This window comes from Anopheles merus, chromosome 3L (assembly GCF_017562075.2).
Source record: "Anopheles merus strain MAF chromosome 3L, AmerM5.1, whole genome shotgun sequence".
In the NCBI taxonomy this organism is placed as follows: domain Eukaryota; kingdom Metazoa; phylum Arthropoda; class Insecta; order Diptera; family Culicidae; genus Anopheles; species Anopheles merus.
In genome coordinates this window covers 10,070,730-10,094,094 of record NC_054085.1, presented here as the reverse complement: position 1 = coordinate 10,094,094, position 23,365 = coordinate 10,070,730, and the positions used below count along the sequence as shown (strand labels likewise).

At 43.8% G+C, this 23,365-nt stretch overlaps 1 protein-coding gene across 1 annotated transcript in view; it reads left to right on the top strand.

Annotated features, from left to right (window-relative positions):
• The window catches only part of LOC121598943 (protein O-mannosyl-transferase TMTC2-like), a 127,887-nt gene that overhangs the window by 49,897 nt on the left and 54,625 nt on the right, over positions 1–23,365 (top strand). Inside the window, exon 2 of the mRNA XM_041926323.1 lies at positions 17,184–18,305. Within this exon, the coding sequence (XP_041782257.1) occupies positions 17,575–18,305 (731 nt within the window). The 5' untranslated portion in view covers positions 17,184–17,574. The remainder of the gene's footprint in view (positions 1–17,183; positions 18,306–23,365) is intronic.

Below are 23,365 nucleotides of genomic sequence, written 5' to 3'. Positions count from 1 at the left end.
GCATTTTCAATTGTTTGGTACTTAGAACAGGCGCCTAGATGGCTGCAATCGGCACTACGGTTGGTTGTTATCAGGGGTATACAGGGCTGCAGTTGAATTCTTTCTATAGCTAAAAGGTGTAAGTAACTAATAGAAAATGCTTTTTTGAGCGTGAAACTGAAAACAGGATTTTCCTAGTCAGTTTCGAATGTAAACTTTGTTATTCACCTCGTGCAAGATGTTAATCCACATCAATCTGATATTTCATTTCCATCATCATAATTTTTAATTTCTTCACCATGATTTTCAAAACTTCTCAACCTGGATTGAATTTATTTATTTATTTAGTCAATTATTTGATATTGACAGTTCTTTGTGATGTGCTAAAAATCATGTGTAAAAACTGAAATTTCATTATGAAGCATTAACTCCATTTGAAAAAGAATTTGGAGACGGTTAATACAGTCATTGTCACCTAATTTTGGCTTTAACGCATCAATGTGCCTTAACGCAGTGTTTGACTCTAACGCACCTTTTTTGTATGTAAGTCATCAATTTTTGACCCTTGTAGGAATCATGATAATATTACAAGGTATTTTAGCAGTTTTGTGACGAATGTAATTTTAAATCACATGAACAATACAAAAACAGTGTACATTTGATTGTTTTTTGAGGAAAAAATAATGAAACGATATAAATTCTAAAGCCTTCGTTTACACCTGAAAATACATGTCAATTTTTTCACTCCATCAAAACTTCCAATAAAGGCATAACAATTATTTTTTTTAAATCTATCAATGAAATGATTAACTACTTTACTTAATTTGGAACTCAAAGTTTCAGTAATTATGTTGAATTTTGTAAATAAAGTGATTGATTCACAGTAAAAAAATTATGTCACAGACATTAGAGTCAAAATTTAGCGACAACCATTGTAATTATGTTTACATTCGAAAGTGACTTGAATAATCATGTAAGAGAGAAAACCTCCAACGACGAGCATTGTTTGCAGATAATTAAAAAAAGTATGGTTTATTGAGCCGGTCTGGTGGTACAGTCGTTAACTTGTACGACGTAACAACATGCCCGTCACGGGTTCAAGTCCCGAATAGACCGTGCTCCCATACGCAGAACTGACTATCCTGCTATGGTAACAATAAGTCACTGAAAGCCAAGCTCACTTTACTAGTGGGTACTGGCAGGCCTTGACCGACAGCGGTTGTTGCGCCAAAGAAGAAGAAGAAGATGGTTTATTATGTAGATCTCAAATTACATGGTTATATAAAAGAATTTAAACACATCGCTTGAATAAATAGAGAATATTATATGTTTGTCTTTTTTCTCAATGGATATGTTTTGGATTGTTTTATACTACTTTTGTTTAACGATAAACATGCAATATTTCAATTACCTACATTTGGCAAACAATCGCGTAAATTGATATAACTGTAGTCGTGCATGAAATTTTGACAGGTTCAGTCAGCCAAATTCATTTTGATTGAGCTGATATTGAACTAAAATGAGTAACGTAATATGATTGCACAATCTATTAGTGTTTGAAAACATTTTAAACTCTCAATAAAAATCAACCCAAGTAATCCTTACTCCACGGTGCGTAAAGATCCAGGTCGAGGGCAAAAAATCGCTACTGCCTCAACCTCACAAACAAACAAACATTCGCCCCCTTTTTATCATCCTCCCGTGCCGCTGTAGGGCCGAGTTTAAGCTGCCCTACAAATCGTCTTCCCCATAATCCAAATACCCTCCAATAGACTGGCAAACGGTTCAATCATTGCTCGCGCTAACAAGTAAACAATTTTCTCATCAAACTCGATTCATGCGACCCGCAATGTGCACTGGAGAAGTGCTGCGAAAAAAAGAAAAGCGCATCCATTCGCTCGGCTTAGCTGACACTCCAATCATATTTGGTGTGCTTTATTTTACCCAATCCCCGGGCCACCATCGTTTCGCCATCATTTACCAGATTGTTGGCTCAGAGCCCTTTCCCAACTGTCTACTACCTCACTCGCGGGCACCGGGAGAGGGTTCGGGCCTCCACAAACCTTTCGATCCCAATTACGCCACGGAAAGAAGAAGCAGACAGTGTTGGTTGTGTGTGGCAAAAAAAGAAAGAAAGACGAAAGCTCAAGTCCCTTTTCGTGAATCATGGATGGGCTTTTTCCCGTATCGCATCGGCACGGCAGCCTCCCCCCCTCCGAAAGGCACATTCCTTCATCACTAGTTTCCCGACGAAGGCGAACGCCGTGCTTCCGATTGGGCTTTCCCCCCGGGCGAAAGGAAATCGACGAGCAAAAGGTTTCGTGCGCAAAAAAAGTCCCACCAAAAAACTGCTGAGATGCAGAAAAGCGGTTGAGAGTGAAAGGAGAAAAAAATACGATTCCAAAATTTGCGCATTTCAATTGCAAGGAAATCCGCCCCAAAAATGGAATGAGGTGAGCCAGAGTAAGAGGCGAAAAGTGAGCTCGAAAATCCCAACGGCCCCAACCCTAAGAACACAGTGGCACACACACACACACACACCGAAGTCGAGCAAACGGAAAATAATCAGAGACACATGCAATCCGGGTGAGAGGTTATCTGTAGACTCATAAATCTCGCCATTACCCGTGGCAAGTGGGCCACAGTGCACAGGGACGGGGTAAAAGTTTGTGGCGTGCGCGCGCGCTCGGCCGTTGCTGCAACCCTGTCAGGCGTGTCGGACACATACGAGCACATACGAGCTTTCTGCACCCAAAACACGCCACAGCACACGAGCACCGACGCGAAAGCCAGCCAGTCGTATTAGAGAAGAAATAGGGAAATTGGAGGAAGGAAAAAAAGGTTCACAGACCGTCGGATGGGATTTTATTTTGGCAGCGAACATTGCAGCGGCAGGAATTATCTCTTTATTGCCGTTGTACAAACATTTGAATAAATATCAGTTTCAGGAGCGGGTCTGAAAAACGGAAGATAAAAATGGGCTTTTGATTTTTTCTGCCCCGAGGTACTTTCCTTCCTCTCCCCTCCCTCTTCCGACGTTCGACTTAGAAGCTACATTTATCCGGGGTTTTCCACATCCCTCGTGCACCCGGGATGCTACGGAGCAGCAGCGAACGCACAGGCACGGGCAAAAATTGATTCGAAAAGGATTATGATGATTAACCGAAAATTCCACCGGGTTCCGCTCGCTAGCTTGCTTTGTTGGTGGGCTTTTTCCATCCTTCCGGGAGCACGTTGTGGAATGCGGGACGGGAGGTAGAAATCATACGCGTCAGTATAACAGCTTCTGTTCGTTTTTTTTTTTTTTGGTTGAATAATAATGGAAAATAATCGCAATAATGGGGGAGAAAAAAAAGGGGCCACCATAACCTCCGATATAGCGGCATGCGATAAGAAGGCTCACACCCGGGCCCGCTCGTAATGGAAACCCGAAAATCATCCACTCGATTGCCATTTTGGCATTATCATTTTAATCTACAATGACAGTTTCTCATCTGAGTGTGTGTGAGTGTGTGAAGAGGCCTCGTTAAAATTATGCAGTTGCTCTTTGTTCGGGGCCAAAACGACTCCACGAACAGTAGGGAATCCTTCCATTCCATTCGGTTGCTGTCCTTGGTCCTTGCAGGAGCTTTCTCTCTTTTTTGTCCCATTCCCCAAAAAACAGGCTCGTTTGTAATCACATTACCGCGTAACGGGAGATATGAGAAAAGCTCTGGATTGGTAGTGGCTTGGTGCTTGGTGTGAAAATTTCATTACTGCCTACACACACACACGCACACTCGCCTCTGCCATCACAACGACTGACTCTGAAGTGTTGGATATTCTTTCGCTTCTATTTCCATCGCAAGACGTTTTAAGCGCGCTTAGCATATGGTGGCAGAGTGTGAGCGCCACACGTTGCCGTCGTGACGAAGACGAAGATTCGTCTCAACCGCAAGCCAGGGGAAGGATGACATACGTTGTGATGGATAAAGCACATCTTGGGCAGGAAAGCGTGGTAACAGAGGTGGCACGTACGCGTGTGTGCTATTATTATTTTATACCACAATACATACGACCCCGCAGCACAACAAAAGAAGCGCCTCCCGAGCACTGTGGCAGAGAAAGGGGCAGCCTGTTTGCAGCCTTCAAATGGGGAATCTCGACCGACCTTTTCCGGTGGTGAAGGCGGCCCGGCTCGTCTTGTCTGTTTGGAAAATGAAAAAATACACACATAGATAATACACGCGAAAGGACCAAAACGGGGCGAGCGCATGCAGGGGAAGTACGTTGTGCATAATATTATGAAAATTTATGCGATAATAAATGTGCTGAAGATGGAAGATGACGTTGAGCTCATTTCACGACGCCCACCGACGCTTTGTCGCGCTGCTGCAGCACTGTCTAACCAGCTCCGTGGCCTGGTGTGGGCTATGTACGGGAGACAGTGGGTAAGTGGAAGGGAAGTGAATGCCTCGTTGTGGTATTATACAAACTTCCGCAATTCCCATCCTTCCCATGGCTGGCATGGTGGTTGGCAAATTGTGAGGCACGCTTGGGGTTGGGTTTATGGCGGCAGTGCGCAGTAATCATACAATCAATGTGATATTATAATGGGAAGAATATAAGGAGGGCTTTGTTGGGCCTGCAAATAAAATGGGCTGTTGTGGCTCGAGTGGGCTGTGATACGGCAGGAGAGGGGATGGTACTTCAAATAAGGAAAAGATTCTTTTGCATTTCAAGTTTGCAAGGAAAATTACATTGAAAGTAAAGTACAACTTTCACAAATCACACTTTTAGCTCTCGTTCTTCCGCATGGTTAGTAGTTTTTTTTGTGGTTCTACTGGTGTTTTAGCTATTATAATCAAAAAATACGATTTTTGTCATGTACAGGACATTTATACAGAAAATAACTAATTTGTTGTAGAAAATTACAAAAATGATGAAGTTCCTAATTTGAATAACCTCATTCTTTCATTTTTGGCACTCGATATTGCTCCAAGTTGTTCAAAGCATATCCGGGTCATGTTCTGTGACTAGATGTTTCTCCATGGTGATTTAAATAGTCTCAAATTTGCATTTTACGCCACTGGTTGTTGAAAGTACCTAAAAGGTACATTTTTCGTCACTAGATGTTGCTCCAAGAAGTTGGAAATATGTCCGGGTCCTTTTCCATGACGCTGGATGGTAGAAGTAGTTCAATGTGACATATTTCGGTGTATAATGCTGCTCCGAGATAGTTGGAAGAACCTCAAAGTTACATCATTAGACAATGGATGTTTCTTCAAGGTGGTTTAAAGAACCTCAATGTTACTTTCTTTGCCACTGGGTGTTGATAGCTCCTCACTGTTACACATTTCGGTACCTAATGCTGCTTCAAGATGGTTGGAAGTACCTTAATGTTACATTCTTCGACACTGGATGTTGCTCCAAGGCGGTTGAAAGAACCTCAATGTTACGTCGTATTACACTGTATGTTAGAAGTACCTCAAATTTTCCTTATTTGACACTGGTTGTAGCTCCAACATGGTAGGAAGCACACAAAGACACAAAGTGACACTGCATGATGTTCGAAAGATGTTTCATCAAATGGAATTAATTCAAGAATCTCAAACTGATCAGTCTAAGTTGTCGCATTTACCTTGAATAATATTGCGTCAATCGCTAAAGATTTGTCATGTGTCGTATTAAAACTATTGGATTTTTGTATTTTTGGACAAACACATTTTTGTACCAGGCAAATCATGTAAAATGATGTTTTGATGTTTTTTTTTATATTGTACTAAAAATGTAATTCATCTGTTACCAAAATTACTGAGTTCTTTTGGATTACATTTAACTTCGAGCTAAGTGGCCAGCAACTAAGATGTAGTATGGATACAATTTCTTATCCAAACATTTACACAACAATCAAAAAGCTTTAGTATTTGACCCTTTGCGAAAAAGATAACGTTCATAAACTGTTCCATGAGAAGACTTATGGAGCTCTAGAACCCGAAGAACCAACCACAACATTCTCCTCTATGCTTTTGTGGTCACTATCCACTGCGACTGGCCGGAAGGGCCACAGCCATAGTGAAATTTTCACCAGAACCAAAATCCACCCCCAGGCCTGTGTATATCGATGCGCTTCCGGTGGTTTCACCAAAAATCGTTATACTTGCACGCTCCAGTATCGATGTATGGGTCCCGGTTTTTTTTTCTTTTGAGGGGAAACCCCTCCGTCTAAAGTACCAAACCACCGGCCAGCGTTCGCAACACCACCAGCTCGCTCCAGTTTCAATGGCACACTAACCGGACGTGGGACGTGAGCTCGAGCAGCAGCAGCAACAACCGGGGCAACCGCGTGGAAGAGTGGGAAACCCGGAGTAATGGCGCACGTGAATGTCGTTAATTTATTTGATTTATGATTTTCCTGCGAGGGCAGACGATAGCCGAAGTTGGAGTCTCCTGCCATCCTGCCTGCCCGGAAGTGTATCTTGCGCTACCGCTTGTCTCTCATTGTTGTGCTACACACTTGCTGCGCCAGAACGGGAGGGCTAGGAGCGCGAAGCAAATGAAGGGAAAGTATGCTACACGCCATTACACCGTGTCCGATCGTTTCATAGACGAGAAGGATGTTACCACGCGGTTCGTTTTCGGGCACGGTGAAAGTGTCCCGCCGTGCCGACAGTACTCTCCCTTCCATGTCGTGTTTTTGTGCTTCTTTTCTTCAACCCATCAAACATGAAGCCTCAATGAACGATGCCTCAGCCCGGCAACGATGCTGCCGAGCCTGTGTTTTGCGTGTCGTGTTTCGTGCGGGCATCGTTTCACGTTCCACCATAAACGAGATCATTATGCAAAATGGGAATCATCCGTGAGACAGTTCGCACATTGTCAGTTTTTGTGTCATCACTCCGTGCGCTATCCCCGGTCCAAGCTAACCCCTTTGAATCATGGTGAATAAAATTAAAACAAAAGAGCTCCCGTGCTGGGACGGTCCAAGATTTACTGGCCACGATAAAGAAATTAAAGAGGACGGAAAGCTGTCCATTCCACACCAGTGGGCGTGCTTTCGCAGGGGTCTGTTTCTTCACCTTTCCCCACAAAATGGTGTTTATTATTGAATTCATTTACTCTTTACACTCTACCCGAAAAGAAATGGCCCCAAAAGTAACTGCGTAAAAGCAGCCATTTCGTGGTGTGTCCATCACAGCGGGTACTTTGCCCGGTTTTTTGTTTTGTTTTGTACCCTTCTGCCTGGGAGCGTTTTAATGATCATCTGCGCCTAAAGATAGGCAAGCATATTTTAAAACTCCCATCCGGACGGTTTCCATTCATCCCCCGCTCAATGGCAACTCGTTCTGTGGAAGGGATTCTATGCAGTGTCGAAAGTTCGGACAGGAAGAGGTCACTTGAAAAACACCACAAAATGGTGGTTCCGGTGTGCGGAACGGTACTGAACGTGGGGGGAGGCCTTTTTATGACATTTGTCTCACCGTAAAGTGTCTCGGTAGTGATACTCGTGTCGTCTGTTTTTTTGTTCCTATTTTAATGTTGCTCGTTTCCATTGCTCGAACGGTAGAAGGTGATTCGTTGGAGCGATGAAAAATTCCCGATTGTACTGATAAATAAAGAAAAAGGCAGCGAGCACGACGCTGGCGCCGGAAAGAAACATGAAAATGAAAGTAATGAACATTAATGCACACTCGATGATGATGCCCGACCGTTGACGATAATATGGTTTCCTTTCCCTCTGCATTGCCTGGGTGTGGGAAATGGCGGGAAAAAGAAGTGCCGGCAAATTATACCTTTTTTATCGATGAAAAAAGCACTTGAGCCGTAATGGGTGAGCGGCAGTGTGAGTGCATGTGATGATCAAGATATTGCGCATTGTTCCCGAGGCTTTTTCGTTGACAAAGCGCGGGGGAGGGAGCGCATGTGTGTGATACCAGCACCGGGGGAACTGTTATTCAAATTTATGTGCCCACCCGCACGGGGAGAAGCGCATTCGGGGAAGCGCTGCTCGCCGGCATTTGATATGCAGAAGAAGTAATTTCACATCGTATTCAGCCTCGTGGGGGTTTCGCAGCCGGAAGCAATGAATTGATTTGATGTGGTGTCGTAATTTTTTTTAAGTATCTACCCATCGTCACCGATTCGGTATGATCCGGAGCGGAAATGCGGCACGGAGAGGGATGATTGGCAGCAGCGAATGAAGATTACGGTTGATTGTGCGACCGTTGCTTATCTGCATGCAGCGGGAACAGGAAGAAGATACGCTGCAGGGTGATGCGCACTAAAGTACGTTATTAGCTTGAAAATGATCAACGGTAATGCGTGATGTCGCTTTGCGCAGTGTGTAAAAATGTGTGTTTCCGTGCTCGATTTTTCCCATATGATGCATTTAAAAAAACTGAAAAGAAATTATTTGAAGTAGTAATTTGAAGCCGACATATATAGGGATATTTTATGAAACAAACCACAACTCTCACCAAACATATTTCAATGAATAATCTCTAATTCTGTTGAAAATAATACGCCGTAAAGTATACTATACATTACACAAAACGTAACTTTTAACACATTTACTTGATGGTGTAGCCGGTCTCGTAGTACAGTCGTCAACTCGTACGACTTAACAACATGCCCGTCATGGGTTCAAGCCCCAAATGGACCGTGTCGCCATACGTAGGACTGACTATCCTGCTATGGGGGGATCAATAAGTCACTGAAAGCCAAGCCCACAAGTAGTGTGGTACAGACAGGCCTTGACCGGCAACGGTTGTTGAGCCAAAAGAAGAAGAAGAAGACTTGATGGTGTCAGAATATAGCAACAACTGTTAATTTGTGAGATGGTAACAAATCATTTTTGTCACTTAGATTTTATTAAAATATATAACTACTATCAAATGCCGTTCATATAAAGTTTTTGTTAACCAAATGTTTCTGTTCATATTAATCCTCGCTTGTGATAAAAAATGGTGTAAATTAATAAATATTTTTTGTGTTTGCTTATTCCGTAACAAAAAATACATTTTTGAATTGTCCTAGGCGCATGCTTTAAATATATTTAAAAAATAATAAAAAAGTAAATTAAAAACCAATAATGGGGCCCTTTCCGTTTGAAGCTCGTAGGCTGAAATTTCAGCCTGTCAGCTGTTTGCATTGTATAAAAGTTTTCAAGCAGCTATCTAAGTGAGTATAATATACAGGTGGGCTTATGCTAAGGTGTATGTGTTTAGCAGGCTGATCTTTATCGCTTCTGCTTCTGAATGAAGATTTTAAGAGTGTTTTGAGTATACGTCAAGCCTCAAGAAAGCTTGTTTGAACAAAAGTTTTCACCCATCCTGTCAAAAAGTGATATTCAAATTTGGTTATAAAAATAATGCTATGAGACCACCTGGACTACATACACTTTGATTCCAGATTCGATCACCTGATTTCTTTAATGCACCTTGGGATAAATGTAAAAAAAACCGTGTTTTCGAGTAGGTACTCGAATCTAATTCTAGCTTTGTGGCTATAATAATTTAGACTGAAAATTGCAGGCTAGTTTTTTGTGTGGTTTTGTATGGAGTGTTTACATGATTTCAGCCTCCAACTGTCAAACTCCATACAAAAAACTAACTAGAATCGTGAAGGCCCCCAATGTCTGTTCCTCTCGAGTTCCTAGGCCAATAACGTATGCATTAAAAAAATATGAACAAACATTTTAGCTTTTTCATGGTGCTATCTTTACGTACGGTCTGGTTTTTACGGGCCGGTCTGGTGGTACAGTCGGCAACTCGTACGACTTAACAACATGCCCGTCATGGGTTCAAGTCCCGAATAGACCGTGTCCCGATACGTAGGACTGACTATCCTGCTATGGTAACAATAAGTCACTGAAAGCCAAGTTCTTTACTTCATTCGTGGGTACTGGCAGGCCTTGACCGACAGCGGTTGTTGTGCCAAAGAAGAAGAAGAAGATCTTTACGTACACCTCTCTTCTTCTTCTATGGCACCTTCACTGTTGTTGGTCAAGTCCTGCCTGTACCACTAGTGGGTTTGGCTTTCAGAGACTTATTTATTTAATCATAGCAGAATAGTCAGGCCTTTGTATGGGGGTATGATCCATTTGTGGCTCACCTACACTAACGAAATGTTAATTGCACTTACAATAATAGTTCCCCATGAGCCACGGGACATAATTTGACACCTTTCCCATCGGTCGAACTCTGACCATCATGGCCAAAAAAGTGTAGCAACTTTGTTTAGAAGCGTACGTGACCAAAGAACTACACCCCGTAGCGTCTCAATCAGACTACGTGCTGTAGTTTGTGGACGTCGCGAAAGCCTGATATAGCGTCTACATCTTCTTGACACTATTATACAACAATCAGAGTATGAAAATAATGCTCAGCTCCGGATGGCCGAAGTCCCTGAGCTCCAGAGGATGCTGGAAATGAAAACCGAGGGAAATTTCGCTTCACCGTTGCGTTCGCTTGGCCGGGAGGTTTATGCAAGCGGTCAAGCAGCGAAATAGTACCTGTAAAACATTAACAAGAACACTAAGAAGCATGACGCGTCCACTGGCTTTGCAGTGGCAAGCAATGACGTCAAAACGTAATTTGAACATCTAAAGCGAATTTTTGCTGTATTTCGGTGTAACACCCTAGTATGCGAACTGGTCCAACATCTCCCAGCAGCGTCCCATTGAGATTTTCTGGACCAAAATCATGCAAAAGCTCTAGTCCAAAAATTTGTTTACAAAACCTGAGTAACAATAGATAAAAATCAAAGGTAGATCTTAAAACACGCGTACACGCTTGTCTTCGTCCACCATGGCGAAAATTCCGTATAACTGACCAAAGGGAGCTCGCCAGGTCGTAGATTTATTTTTGAAAGTAAGCCTAAATAATTACCCTTTAAATGATATTTAGCCGGTCTCATGGTACAGTCGTCAACTCGTACGACCTAACAACATGCCCGTCATGGGTTCAAGCCCCAAATAGACCGTGCCGCCATACGTAGGACTGACTATCCTGCTATGGGGGGAAATCAATAAGTCACTGAAAGCCAACCCCACAAGTGTGTTGGCAGGCCTTGACCGGCATCGGTTGTTGAGCCAAAGAAGAAGAAGAAGAAATGATATATATGGAAATAAATTATCTCGCTTGGTTTTTCTTCTACAGCCAGCTAAAAATAATCCATTTTTCATGCAAACGTTATGAGCAAAGAACCGTCGAGGGTTAATTTTTTCTTTTGCCTTAAATTAAATGTAAGTTTCAAACGCTGCGTGATATGCAATTTAATCAACAATTTTTAAAATTGAACATATTCTCTCAATAATACATATGCTCCCTTTAATGCGTGCATAGAAAATTCATATCCTATTTATAATCCACACACTAGCCGAATACTTGCTTTGTACGGTGCACCATCAGTGATTTGCCATTTGCAGGACGCGTCCACTTGCATCGTCAGCAGACATTCATGCACCACGGCTGCTTTTGTTCTGCTTTTGTTTTTGCACAGCGCGCAATTCATTTGGCGCGTACTCGAAATGAATGCACACCGCACAAATTAGTTCTATTTTCCTTGCAAGCGCCCCCGCCCAATTTTGAAATTGCATCAATACTGACACATCACTCAAAGGCGATTAGCCAGAGCAGTGTGCTGGTGACTCAGCGCGAAAGCTGTTGACTTTACGGCTGGAGCTTACTGGTGTGTAGTCGCATTTATGGCGACAATTTTCCAGAGGCAGGATTGGTATGTGTTTATTAGCGTGATGCTACCAACTTGTCAAAATGGCGAACGGCACAGGGAAAAGAGATGAGGACTCATCGGTGGCTTTTGTTACCAATGTTCACTAGCATCGCGTACTGCGCCGGAGCAGCGGCACGGAATGATAAATCGTCCCCAGATAAACCACTCCATCCTCGCTCGAAGGTCGAACAATCGTCCCAGTTCGGGGTTTTTGCCACGATCGACGAACCGCTCCCGCGTACACATACGTGGGCGACGTCTTTCGCACGTCGTCGCTGCGAGCACCAGCTCCTGATGTGTGGCTCCAGCGCCACACGTTTGACGATGATGATTTCCATAATCGCGCGCGACGCCCGGAGTTTTTGTGATTGCCGGCATTCGTCTTCGTCCATTCGTCCTCGTTTTGCGGACGATTCGGGCGCTGGCATGACGACGGCAAATTATTCTGTTGAGTTGGTTTTAATATGAGATTATAATTATACGCGGTACGATCTACACCGGTAGCGGGAACTACCGGCTCCGGCGAGCCTCCACCAACGCCGGGGTGACACAAAAGGCCGGGCTCGGAGCGGCTGCCGCGCAAGGAACGAATCTCACCGTTTGCAGTAATTCTAATTAAATAATTAGACTCCTGCAGTGCTACGGGAGGCCTTCGTAGTAGTTGGAATCCGCTTTAGCCGCTGCTCGCGCGTAGGCTACCCGGGTCGGATGGGGTGATTGCGCTTCACAAGCGATGGAGAAAGGACTTCCGCATTTGCGCTTGGCACACTTTTATTATTATACTACGCTTAATCACGTTATTTGAAAATAAATTGAAGAACTTATTTCACAGCGCTCGTACACAAACCTCCGGGCTTCCCGCTCGCGCTGCCGACCTGCCGTCCCAGGCAAGCAGTGTGGACCAGCAGTGTGACCTTTTCTGCTGGAGTTTCATGCGATGCGATTTCATGATGACGATGGGGTGGTTGTTTGGAAATGGTGGCGCACGTTACGGGGGCCAAAATAATACCGCAACGCCGCAAGATAAGTAATTGTGTGTGAGTGTTTGTGTGTTTGGGTTGCGAAAACGAACACGAACGCTCGCGCTGAGGCAGCGGAGCGGGTTTGAACAGGGGTGATTCGCATTTGATAAGCGCACCGGGTTTTTGGAGTGAAATGCATCCCAAAACCCAACGCTTTCGGTACACCTGTGGTGCGTATTACGCAAAAGAGAGTAAAGCATTTTTGCTCTATGTGTGAGTGCTGTGGGTGTGTTTGTGAGCGAGTGGGACCGTATTAACGTTATGCGTCGACGGTCGACGGCGACGACTTCACTTCATTAGAATGAATAATTGACTTTCGCTGTAAATTGTGGCCATTATTTATTTATTCATATCACAACGCCATCGCGCTTTCGGGATTGGTGGGGAACGGAGGGATTGGTGAAGCGCTAGTGACATTTAAATTATGATTCATCGACTTGCCTGATTATTATATTGGGTGGGTGCGAAACTGCAGCAAGTAATAACACGGGCCTCGGTGCTTGCAACAATGTTTTCCTCCCCCGGAAAGATGAACGATGTGCCGAGCAGTTTCCGTGGGGCGGTGGTGGGCGTTTGGGATTAGCGCGGGATGAAACGCGGGAATGAATTATTTATGTTATCGTTGCATTTTCGGCCGGATAAGCAATCGCTCGAATGATTGATAGGGCGGGGTTGAACGACGTGTTCCGTGCTATCGGTAGGGCATCGAGCCGTGATGGGAAGGTACTGGTGGTTCGATTTCGGCACAATTTGTTTTGGTTAAAAAGTTTGTGGGGAAGGCTATGGATTGGTTAGGAATATCCAATTTCGTTGCTTTTTGTAAACTTTGATGTGAAAAGTTTTTGTTCAAGTCTTGCAAATTTAAACATCTTTTTTCAGGAGAATGGAAAGCTAAATAGATATTAAATATCTTCTTTCCGTAAGCAGGCGCTTCGTGATTGAACCGATAACGTAAAAAGATGTTTTCGAATTCCTTCACATGTGTTGACATAATCTGTATTAACGAAAACGAGGCATCAATATATTGTTAAATGCCATGAAACGGCCACGAAAATATGTTTACTGTATGAGATCAACAGAAATCTTCAACTGTTACGACATTTGTAACTGGACTCTTTCTTTCGTCCAAATCTACTTAAAATGTAACTAGTACAAGTGTGTTTTAAGCAGTGGGTTTTATTATTGTATGACGCTTAAAAATCCGTCACTTGTCGTGGACTTTTGTTAAAAGAGTGACCTTGTATCTTTCACTTAGCCTCGATCGGGATTCTTCGGAAATGCTTGGAAACGCTGACGACACTAAAGCTTTTCTTTGTCACCCTCTTTTGGGAACTACAGGAATTAACGCGGTGCCAGCGAATCGACCGTTAATAATTATTAACACCGTATTTTTTGTGCTAAGGCATTACTTTGAGTTAATTGTGTATCGGAAAACTTTAAAATAATTTAATTCGATAATATTTTGTTATATTTATCCGTCATCACGCTTTGTATTTCGTATGATATGTTTTCTGATTTATGAAATTCGGATCGTTACGTTTTTTTGATAACCTCTCAAACTGTCGTATAGTCGTAAGTTATTGTCTAAACATCTTTCCAAGAAGTAATCTCTGGTGAGGCAATTGCGGAACCTTCTTTGATACGATTGAATAACAAGTCTTACCAAGAAGAACCCTCCAATGAGGCAAATGACATGCCTTCCATGAGCTCTTTTACTGTTAATTTGGTAAACCTTTGGCGCTATCTCTCCCGGCTACAACAATGTGGAGTATTGTTTTTTACTATTTTTGCTTAGTTTATGACAGATTTTACTGCAACTTAACTAAAACTTATAAAACACTTTACAATCAGATTTGGTTGCCCTACGTCACGATGTTGAGGTGAAATACCTCAATGAAAATCTAAAATCAATCAATATTTTATCCACAAAACTGTACGACTTCGAGGCTGAAACATGTGCGGAAGCTTTGCTATTTGCTGTACTAACTCATAAATTAGTTTTTCATGGATACCTATTAATCTATATCTTGGGATACACAAGTGAAAAGCAGACCAGAACCAAGTTTTTTTTACCCAAATCCCATATGACAGCTATCATTGTCTTACCAGAAAGCAGAAGTGAATTGTTTTAGAAATAAATACACTCAAAAAACAGTTTGAAATTAGGTCAGTTCATTGACTTTACAGGGTTTTGCAAGTCAGTTTCGAATGTAAACATTGTTCTTCACGGCATTGAAGATGTTTTTCAACAGCTTTCGAATTGGTTTATTTGTGTCATCATGAAATTTTAGTTTCAACACATGATTTTCAACACATAACAAAAAACTGTCAAACTCAATCCAGCTGAAAGTCCAGCTGAATATCGAATGAATCATCGTGTTTATGTTACATAAAACACTTGACGACCTCATTCATCGCAAGATCCTTTAATTTCTTATGTTTACCACTTTTGAAAGGGCTGTAAAAGATCCTGCATTCAATATTAAAGCTTACGACTGTTAAGCAGTCAAACGGATTGTATTTCGGATTACTTTCCGCATCGAAACCTCATCATAGTAAATTGAATGTAAATAATTTAAACGAGCAAATGCACCATATCGCTCCAAAATGAATCGTCCAATTCGTATCATTGTAATTTGATCCTCGCTGCCAAAGGTGCCCAATGTCTTAAATTAAGTTTTCAAATCATCTTGCCTTGCCAGGGAAAATTCTCGCGAACCACTTCCAACCCAAAACGATAAAGCGATCACAACCAGATAGTAATCATATCGAAGCTGTACAAAACGCACCAAGAAAACACAACCATAAGACTGGGTCCCTATTGTACCGACCCGATGGTAAAGGAAAACATGCCGTACCGCGCAACCAAATTACCATTTTCACGAACTTTCCCCCTAGGCCGGCAGCGCCGACGCTGGTTGGTGTTATTTTATCATTTATTTATCAACGGTTAAAACAATACGCCAGAAAACCAGCATGAGTGCGAGCAACGTAAATGCTCGCGCCGTGCTTTTCGTTGGCACTCCGGTGTTGCTACGGTAAGATAAGAAGCTCCACCAAGAGAAGGCACACACACACACACCTGTGTAAAACTAATACCATGTTTTATTACAAACAATCTCGCCAATCCGAGCCATCCAGCGTCATAAACAGCTGAACTCAATCTGTGTGCGATCTCGCCAAAAAAAAAAAAAGGTTCCGCACGGGGAAGTGGGCTGCAGGAACTAATGAAATAAAGTATTTATTTTTTCATTTACTTCCCAGCCTGAGAAGCGGCAAAGTGTTTTCTTCTCTGTTCGTTAAGAGGAGGGCAAATTTTCTTACCATTTAAAGATGGCAATGTCTGCCGTTTCCTGGTAAAATGTCTTCCACTGTTTTTGGGTAGGTTTAAAAATTCGTTCCCTTCTAAGCGTGCTCGAACCGTGGGAAGGAACCAGCCTCTTTATCTGCTCAAAAATGGAGATGCGTGCATGTGGTGGATTTAAATTTATCTCACACTCCGCGGTGAACATGTACGGGGCTCGGGTGAGTGAGCCCGAGATCCCACCATACACGGGCTCGGCGAGGAAATCGTAGCAAACCGTGAATAAATCAAAACACAAGCTTTCCGGCTGAGCACAACCGACGGATTCAAGCCCGGGCGGCTTCCGTCCGCTTAGTTCTATCATCCGTATTTATGTTTCGAAATTCCTTCTTTTTCCTATCTTTGCACTAATAGAATTGTGTTTTTTTTGCTTTGCTTTCTTTCAGACATCACGTTTCACGGGGCGAAATGCGGGAGGCGACGCTGGAAGGATAAAACTAACGAAGCTATAAAATGAGAAAACCTACCGCAGGATGAATTCCTTCGAGAGTTTCCACCATTTGCCTTACCGATGGACCGATGGATGGCAAAGTATCCGGCAGCTTGCCTGCGTCTGTGAATGAAGCAAGCGACGAACCCCCACTCTCTATCGAACGGAGGAAAGCAGGCAAAAAGGCGGAAAGATTTGTTTTCCACATCCACAAAGTACCGCTGTCAGTGGACACAGATCCCCGGATCCTTCCGTCAGTGGTTCCGGTCGCTCTTGAAACTCTCCCGGGACTGCTGTTGGGTTGGGTCACCGGTATCCATTAATGATGAATGGTTGTTGTCCGATGTGTGTGTATGGTGATCGGGAAAACGGAAGTGGAAAAAACCCTCACCCAGTGTACTTCCGGTGGTGGGATGATGGCTCTGATTGCGCATTCTCCTTAGCTTCCTGTTATCTCTAACATCCGGAAAAGCACAAGAAAGTCCTGGACCGCGGAAATAGCTGGACACGTTCGCTGATAAGACTGAAGGCGGGCTGTTCGCAACGAAACACACACACTGACCCATTGAAACATAGATCTGCACCGTACACTTTGAAGTGTGTTTCAGCTGCACCTCCACCAACTCTTACACGTTTCTTTTCCACTCTCTCTCTCTCTATCTCTCTCTCTGTGCAGGGTTTAGTGGCTGAAGTGCAGCTGTAGCGCGATGAAATTAGTACCCGTTGGTGCGAGCTTGCAGTGAATTGTGTGCGTGTCTGTGTGTTTGTGTGGGTGTCTGTGCGGAAATTAATAGAAAATTGCAAAGCTTAGAAATTGCAAGTCGAGTGCGCTGCAAGTCTGTGTTTGAAAGCGGGTGTTATTGCGTTGTGTAGTGGAGTAAAATAGGAAATAGTGAAAATAATCAAAGAATGCTCCCGTTGGAAAGATGAGAAAAAATTGTCCAACGCGGTGCAAGAAATCGGTCGAGTGAGCTCAAAACCCTTCCGGGCAGAACGGGGGTTTGTGTCTGTGTGTGTGCGTGTGTCTGTGAGTGTGCGTTTGCAAGGCAAACCTGTGTAGAAACGGCATGAAGCGTCGCGTGACGATCGTGTACAATCCGGTGCAGCCGGGCACTCGTCACCAGCATCATACCCTTCACCAACCACCTTCCACTTCCCCTCCCGCTCCTCATCAGTCCTCCTTCCAACCGACAACATTAGCATCCTCATCAGCGGCACCCGACCATCGCTCCCTGTGTCTGTCCTGCATGGCAACCTCATCGTCCTCCCCGTCGGCATTCCGCTTCATGAACGGCTCCTCATCACCATCGCCATCACCATCACCATCATCATCAGCGTCCTTTCCGTGCCAACGGTGCTGCTCGATATCATCCATTTTGAAATCGTCGCCGGCGTCATCACCGTCGCCGTTGAGTGCCTCAGAAAAAGCAGCACAGCTAGAAGATGCTCTTAATAACAACCACCATCACCAGCACCACAAACCATCGACGGACGGGTGCTGTGCGAGCGTGGCCGAATGCACCACCGGCCGACGGCGGGCGTCGCACCCGGCGGGCGACCGGGGCGACGAGCAGCGCTGGTGCATGTACCTGCTCGTCGGGCTAATTGCGACCCTCTGCTATCTGAACGGCATCCAGGGCGACTTTGTGCACGACGACATCCCGGCCATCACGCTCAACAAGGACGTGCTCGGGACGGGCCCGGTGGCGCAGGTGTTCCGCAACGACTTCTGGGGCACGCCGATGGCCGACCTAAGCAGCCATAAATCATACCGTCCGCTGACCACGCTGACGTTTCGGTAAGTTTGATTAATTATTTTCGCATGACCCTGCGCACCCATCTTTCCATCTCCCCCTAGTTCCATACCATTTTCAAGTTTTGCACAACCCTCCCGCCACGTGCTGTGGGTGGGTGGGAATGGTGAAAGTTTCTAACGCAGGCACTGTGCGCCACCGCGTAACGCAAACATGTGAGTGAAAATGAGGTGAGCAAGAAAAATGCCTTTGCGATAAATGTTAACCCACAAGATCTACTTCCCATTGGCCTCGTTCGGAAGCGAGCGAGCTCGTAAAAATGAAGGGAAATTAAACACACACACAGCAGCAAAAAAAAAAAAAAGAATATATTCCACTTGCCCGTCGGATGTTCGAAGCTAAGCTTTCCGGGTGGGGCAGGGTGTACAAGAGTGGTTTAAAAATAATTTTGGCTGAACGTTGCGTAGTTTTTTTTTCTTCTTGCCTATCCACTCCAGCGGTTCGGTTTGGGCAAATTTGTGAAGAAGGGTTCCGGTAATTGTTTGACCTCTGCACGGCGGCTTCATTTATCAAAAGTATCCACCACGACCGACACGGGCTTTTGCAGTGAGTTTTGAGCAGGGTTCGCCCTCTATACATTGAAAGGTTAAGAAATCATTTCACACTGCAACAAAATTCGCGAAAGAACGCAAAAAGAGTTGATTATAGGCTTGGTAGGGGTTTCTTTTACTGTTCTTGAAGCCACTGAAGCAAAAAGGGAATCAATAGTGGAAGACTTTAAATTTAGATGACATATAAACTTTATCGTTAAATTGCAGCAGATACATCTGACAGAACTATCCAAAAATAAAACAAATATTTATGCTGATCACATCACCAAAATCATTCTTTTACAATGTTTAGTCTTCTTACATTTTGAATTTTACAGTAAGATGTTTTTTGGATGGCCTTGAAGAGTTTATTTTTTAAATTTATTTTAATTCGACTTGGTTTAGCGTTATACACGAACATGCCGGGATACATTTAGGCTAATTAGACTTAGATATGTGATATAAGATATGAGGTTTGAACGCATGATGAGTCCATGTTATTAAATCATATGAGTTCATAGCTCAATCACAAGACCGCCAAGGATTGATTTCGCTATGGCACTTTATGAATTTACCTTATTCTGTGAGCCTTTTTAAAATTGTATGCATATCAAGTAAACTTGTTTCCAAAATAAAGCAGATATTCCATATTTTCAAATATCTTTGCCGAACAATAAACAGCATGTTTTATTTTTTGACTTCTTTTTACACGACAATATTTGTCAACAACGACTAAAACAAGCATATTATACAAAATATCTAATAAATCTTATATCAAATATAAGCTAAAGCGAGCTGTAAAAAGAGTTTAAAGTTTAAATACAAGTTAAAAATTTCTTTTACTTCATCTTACTCATATTTTGGTATACAGTTGGAATTCAATAGTTGAACGCTCAAAAGTTGGCTGACAGTTCAATTAAAAATGCGTTTGTATGGAAAAACTGTTTTTTTTTTAATTTCACAAAAATATCTTGGCTCATCGAGAAAAATTACAGATTTTTTTGCATGGAAAAACATGCCAACTAAAAAGCATATATTCAATAGTTGGCAGAGAATCGAAGTTCAACCAGTGAGTTTAGACTGTATAATTGCTGTTGTTGTCGACATGCCATAAACTACTGATGGGTGCAACTGATACCAAAGCAGGATATTTGGTATTATGTATCGGAGGTTCGGTCCCTTCGGGGTTTGAACCCGTGACGGGCATATTATTCAGTTGTGCAATTTGATCTTAAGCCCATACAGCCCGATAGCAAATTATTACCATAATAAACAAGCAAACAAACCCATCACAAGCACTAGAAAAAAGATCTTGTGTAGTGTATCCTGGTCACGGCACCAACATACAACGCCCTTTCCATTGGATTTAAACTCGAACATCGAATCAACATTATAGTACTTTTTCAACGCGCTTCAATACTTTAAGTAAGAAAATCCAATTCTCATACCTTTTCACATACACATCCACACACCTACGTCTCCATAGCGCACACGAATCAAATCCAGTTCACTGGGTGTGTAATCAAAATGCATGATGCTTGGTGAAGTGAACAGCGAAAAGCTCTTCCAGCTTGCCGTCTCGAAACCGGTTGGCACAGTTTGGCACTACAGCGTGCTTCTTGGAAGGTGTTGTGTGTAGCACGCACACAGTTACACCTTCTCAAATACACACAAACACACACACACACACACACACACACACACACACACGTCTTGTAGAGACGTGGTTCCGGGTATGTGGCTTTGATTGCACTTGAACCAATCATAAAACATGCTTCTGGTCGTTGCAAATATCCTTGACAAATAAGTAAACATTTTTATGAGCCATTTGACCGCTCCTCGCCCCTCACTCTCCTGCACCATGGTGGCACCATACAGTGCAGTGGACGAGTTTCAAGCCAATTCCGGTGTCAGCACTGTATGCGTGCGTGCTTGTGGGTGAGTGTGTGCCGCTCTGAGATGGATATGATGAGGTTGCACAATTTCCTGCCAGCATTCATTCCCGGGCCTGGTCGGGCCGGGCTTGTGTGTTTCACTTCTCGTTTTCTTACGTGTTTTTTTTTCTTGTACGGGGGTGTGCTTTCTGAAGGAAGGCAAGTAGGGCGAGTAGCCGACGTCGTCACGATTCGATTTGATTTGATCTGATTGCGATCCTGGTGTAAGTGTGTGTACCGATTCGGACAATCACCGTCCCAGATGAGGTTTAGCGCTTCACTCCACCGCTTCCCCTTAAACGCTCCAACCTACGGGGCCGATGTGCAAGGGTAAGCAATTTTTTCACACACTTCGAATACTGGTCTAGCTAGGTTGGAGGCACTGATATGGAATATCATCGGCGAGCAAAAGTTATGCTATGTGGTCTGGTATGCCGTCATATGCACTTTTTTCTCCAGCCTCGGTCTCTAGCAGCAAGTCTGAGCAGCCTGAGAGTATTGTTTGCGTGAAGATTCTGCACGTAGCTTTGGCTCCCACTTGCTTGTTGAGGCGGATGTGTGTGCGTGTTTGTGTGTGTGTGTGTGTGTGTGTGTTGAGTCAGGATCTCGTTTCTACCTTTGCGTTCATCGTCTGAGTACTGAACACGATGGTCGTCCGCTGCAGAGACCTCATCCCCATGCACGGCAACCCAGGCTCCCGGAATGGAATTTCTAGCCACATCATGGTTGCTTCTTTTACAGGTTGGTGTTGTCGTTGTTGCTGTTGTGTTGCTGCCCTATCTTGCATATCGCACTACACTTGTAGCATACATACGATCCCAGAGCCTCGGGTGGTGGGAAGATGAGAAATTTGAGCAATGGTAACGCAATATTTACCATAAATCTCACATCCTCTGCACATCATCCACCAGCCGGAAGTGTAGTGCAGGCGGGCTTAGCCTTTTTTTGTTGTTGTCGAGCAGTACGAGCTATCGAAAATAACTTAAGCTGCAGCAGGGACTATTTCTGTTTAATAATGGACCCATTTTTAGCAGAGTTTTGAGAAACGGACAACAGCAAGAGATGAAGATGAATGGTGAGCCATGAGAATGAATGACACCGTTCTGCCGAAAGCTGGCTGTGAATGACATTTTAAAGCTGGTACGTAATTGAAGTAACTGGCGTGTTATTGTTGTTTAGAGTTTTGAGCTTCGGTTCAGAATGGAGTATGATATGAAAATCAATTTTCAACTCCATTAAGGTGCATGAAATTGAATTTGAATGGTTTTGCTCAATGCATTAGCTTTTAAAGACCAGTCTCACTAGTAAACCTGCTACAATCAGCCACACCCTTTCACGCTCCCGCTTTCGTTATGAAATAAAGAATGAAAGCCCCGGAAACTCCATAATGCATTCTGTCGGGCCTTATGCTGTCTTATCCTTCCCCGAACCATTCCCATTTCCGGCCGGTTGTTGCGCCCAGCAAAAGGGATTAGTTTTGGAGTCTAATTGGATTATGAGTTGTACTTGTGCTCAATGAAAGACACACTGTTGTATATATGTGTGTGTGTGAGAGTTTATGCCGTTTCTACCAAGTCGTAAGATGCCCCTGGACAGGTAGAACCGGAAAAGGCACAATAAAAGCAACTAGCACGCACGTGTAAGCTCCACAACACGCCAGATCATTAATGGAAACATCCGTGCCGACTGGCCATTTTCGATCCACTTGGCCACCTTCACAATAGAGTTTGCAGAGAAAGCGGGGAGCCCGCAGTACCGTACCGGTTTATTTACGGTTTAAACATTCCGCTCGATTTCTTTACTATAATTATTTCGAACCCGATCTACCCTTCAAGCGCAACTAAAGGCACCCCACCGACGTAGACAAAGATCGACGAAAGCCTCGTTTTAACACACACACACACACACCGCATGGTCCCTTTTTTAAGGGCCATTTTCGGTTGGCAAACCGACGGGTGACGGCCCTGGTGGTTTAATTACCGAATCCAAACATGAGGTCCGCCCGGCAATAATGAAACTTTCTGTCGGAAAATGCCACACGTTCTGCGAAATGGCGCGGACGGAGATATCGCTTCACCGTGGGAAAAGAGTACATTTTGTAGGAAGCGAGGTGAGGTGTGGGGAGCAGGGAAAGCCCAACCTAACTGTAGGCTAGCGTCCGCATCCGCTTTCAGCAGCTCCCGCATCGTTATGAAGGTGATTTGGGGCGTGCTGAAGGCATAAAGAGCGAGTTTGAAGTGAGCCGAGCACAGAACCAACGTACCCGTCGTATGTGTCATTTTAGCCGTTTCATTAGGTTTTGATAACCCGCCGGTGGTACCGGTGTTTGCAGTGGACGTGCAGTGGACGTGGGGAAGGTGAATGATGGCGCAAAAAAACAACAACCCCTTTTCGGTACCGAGTTGGAAGGTCACCGATAGACCGGTACGCATGCAGCACATACGCTGCGCGGTACTGTACTCGACTGTGCTCGGCACACCGTGTGTGTGTGTGTGTGGGTCAAACATAATTTTGCATTATTTATAAATATGCATGAAAGCTTTCCCACTGGTGCTGGTGCGAAAAGTTTTCGGTGCGATG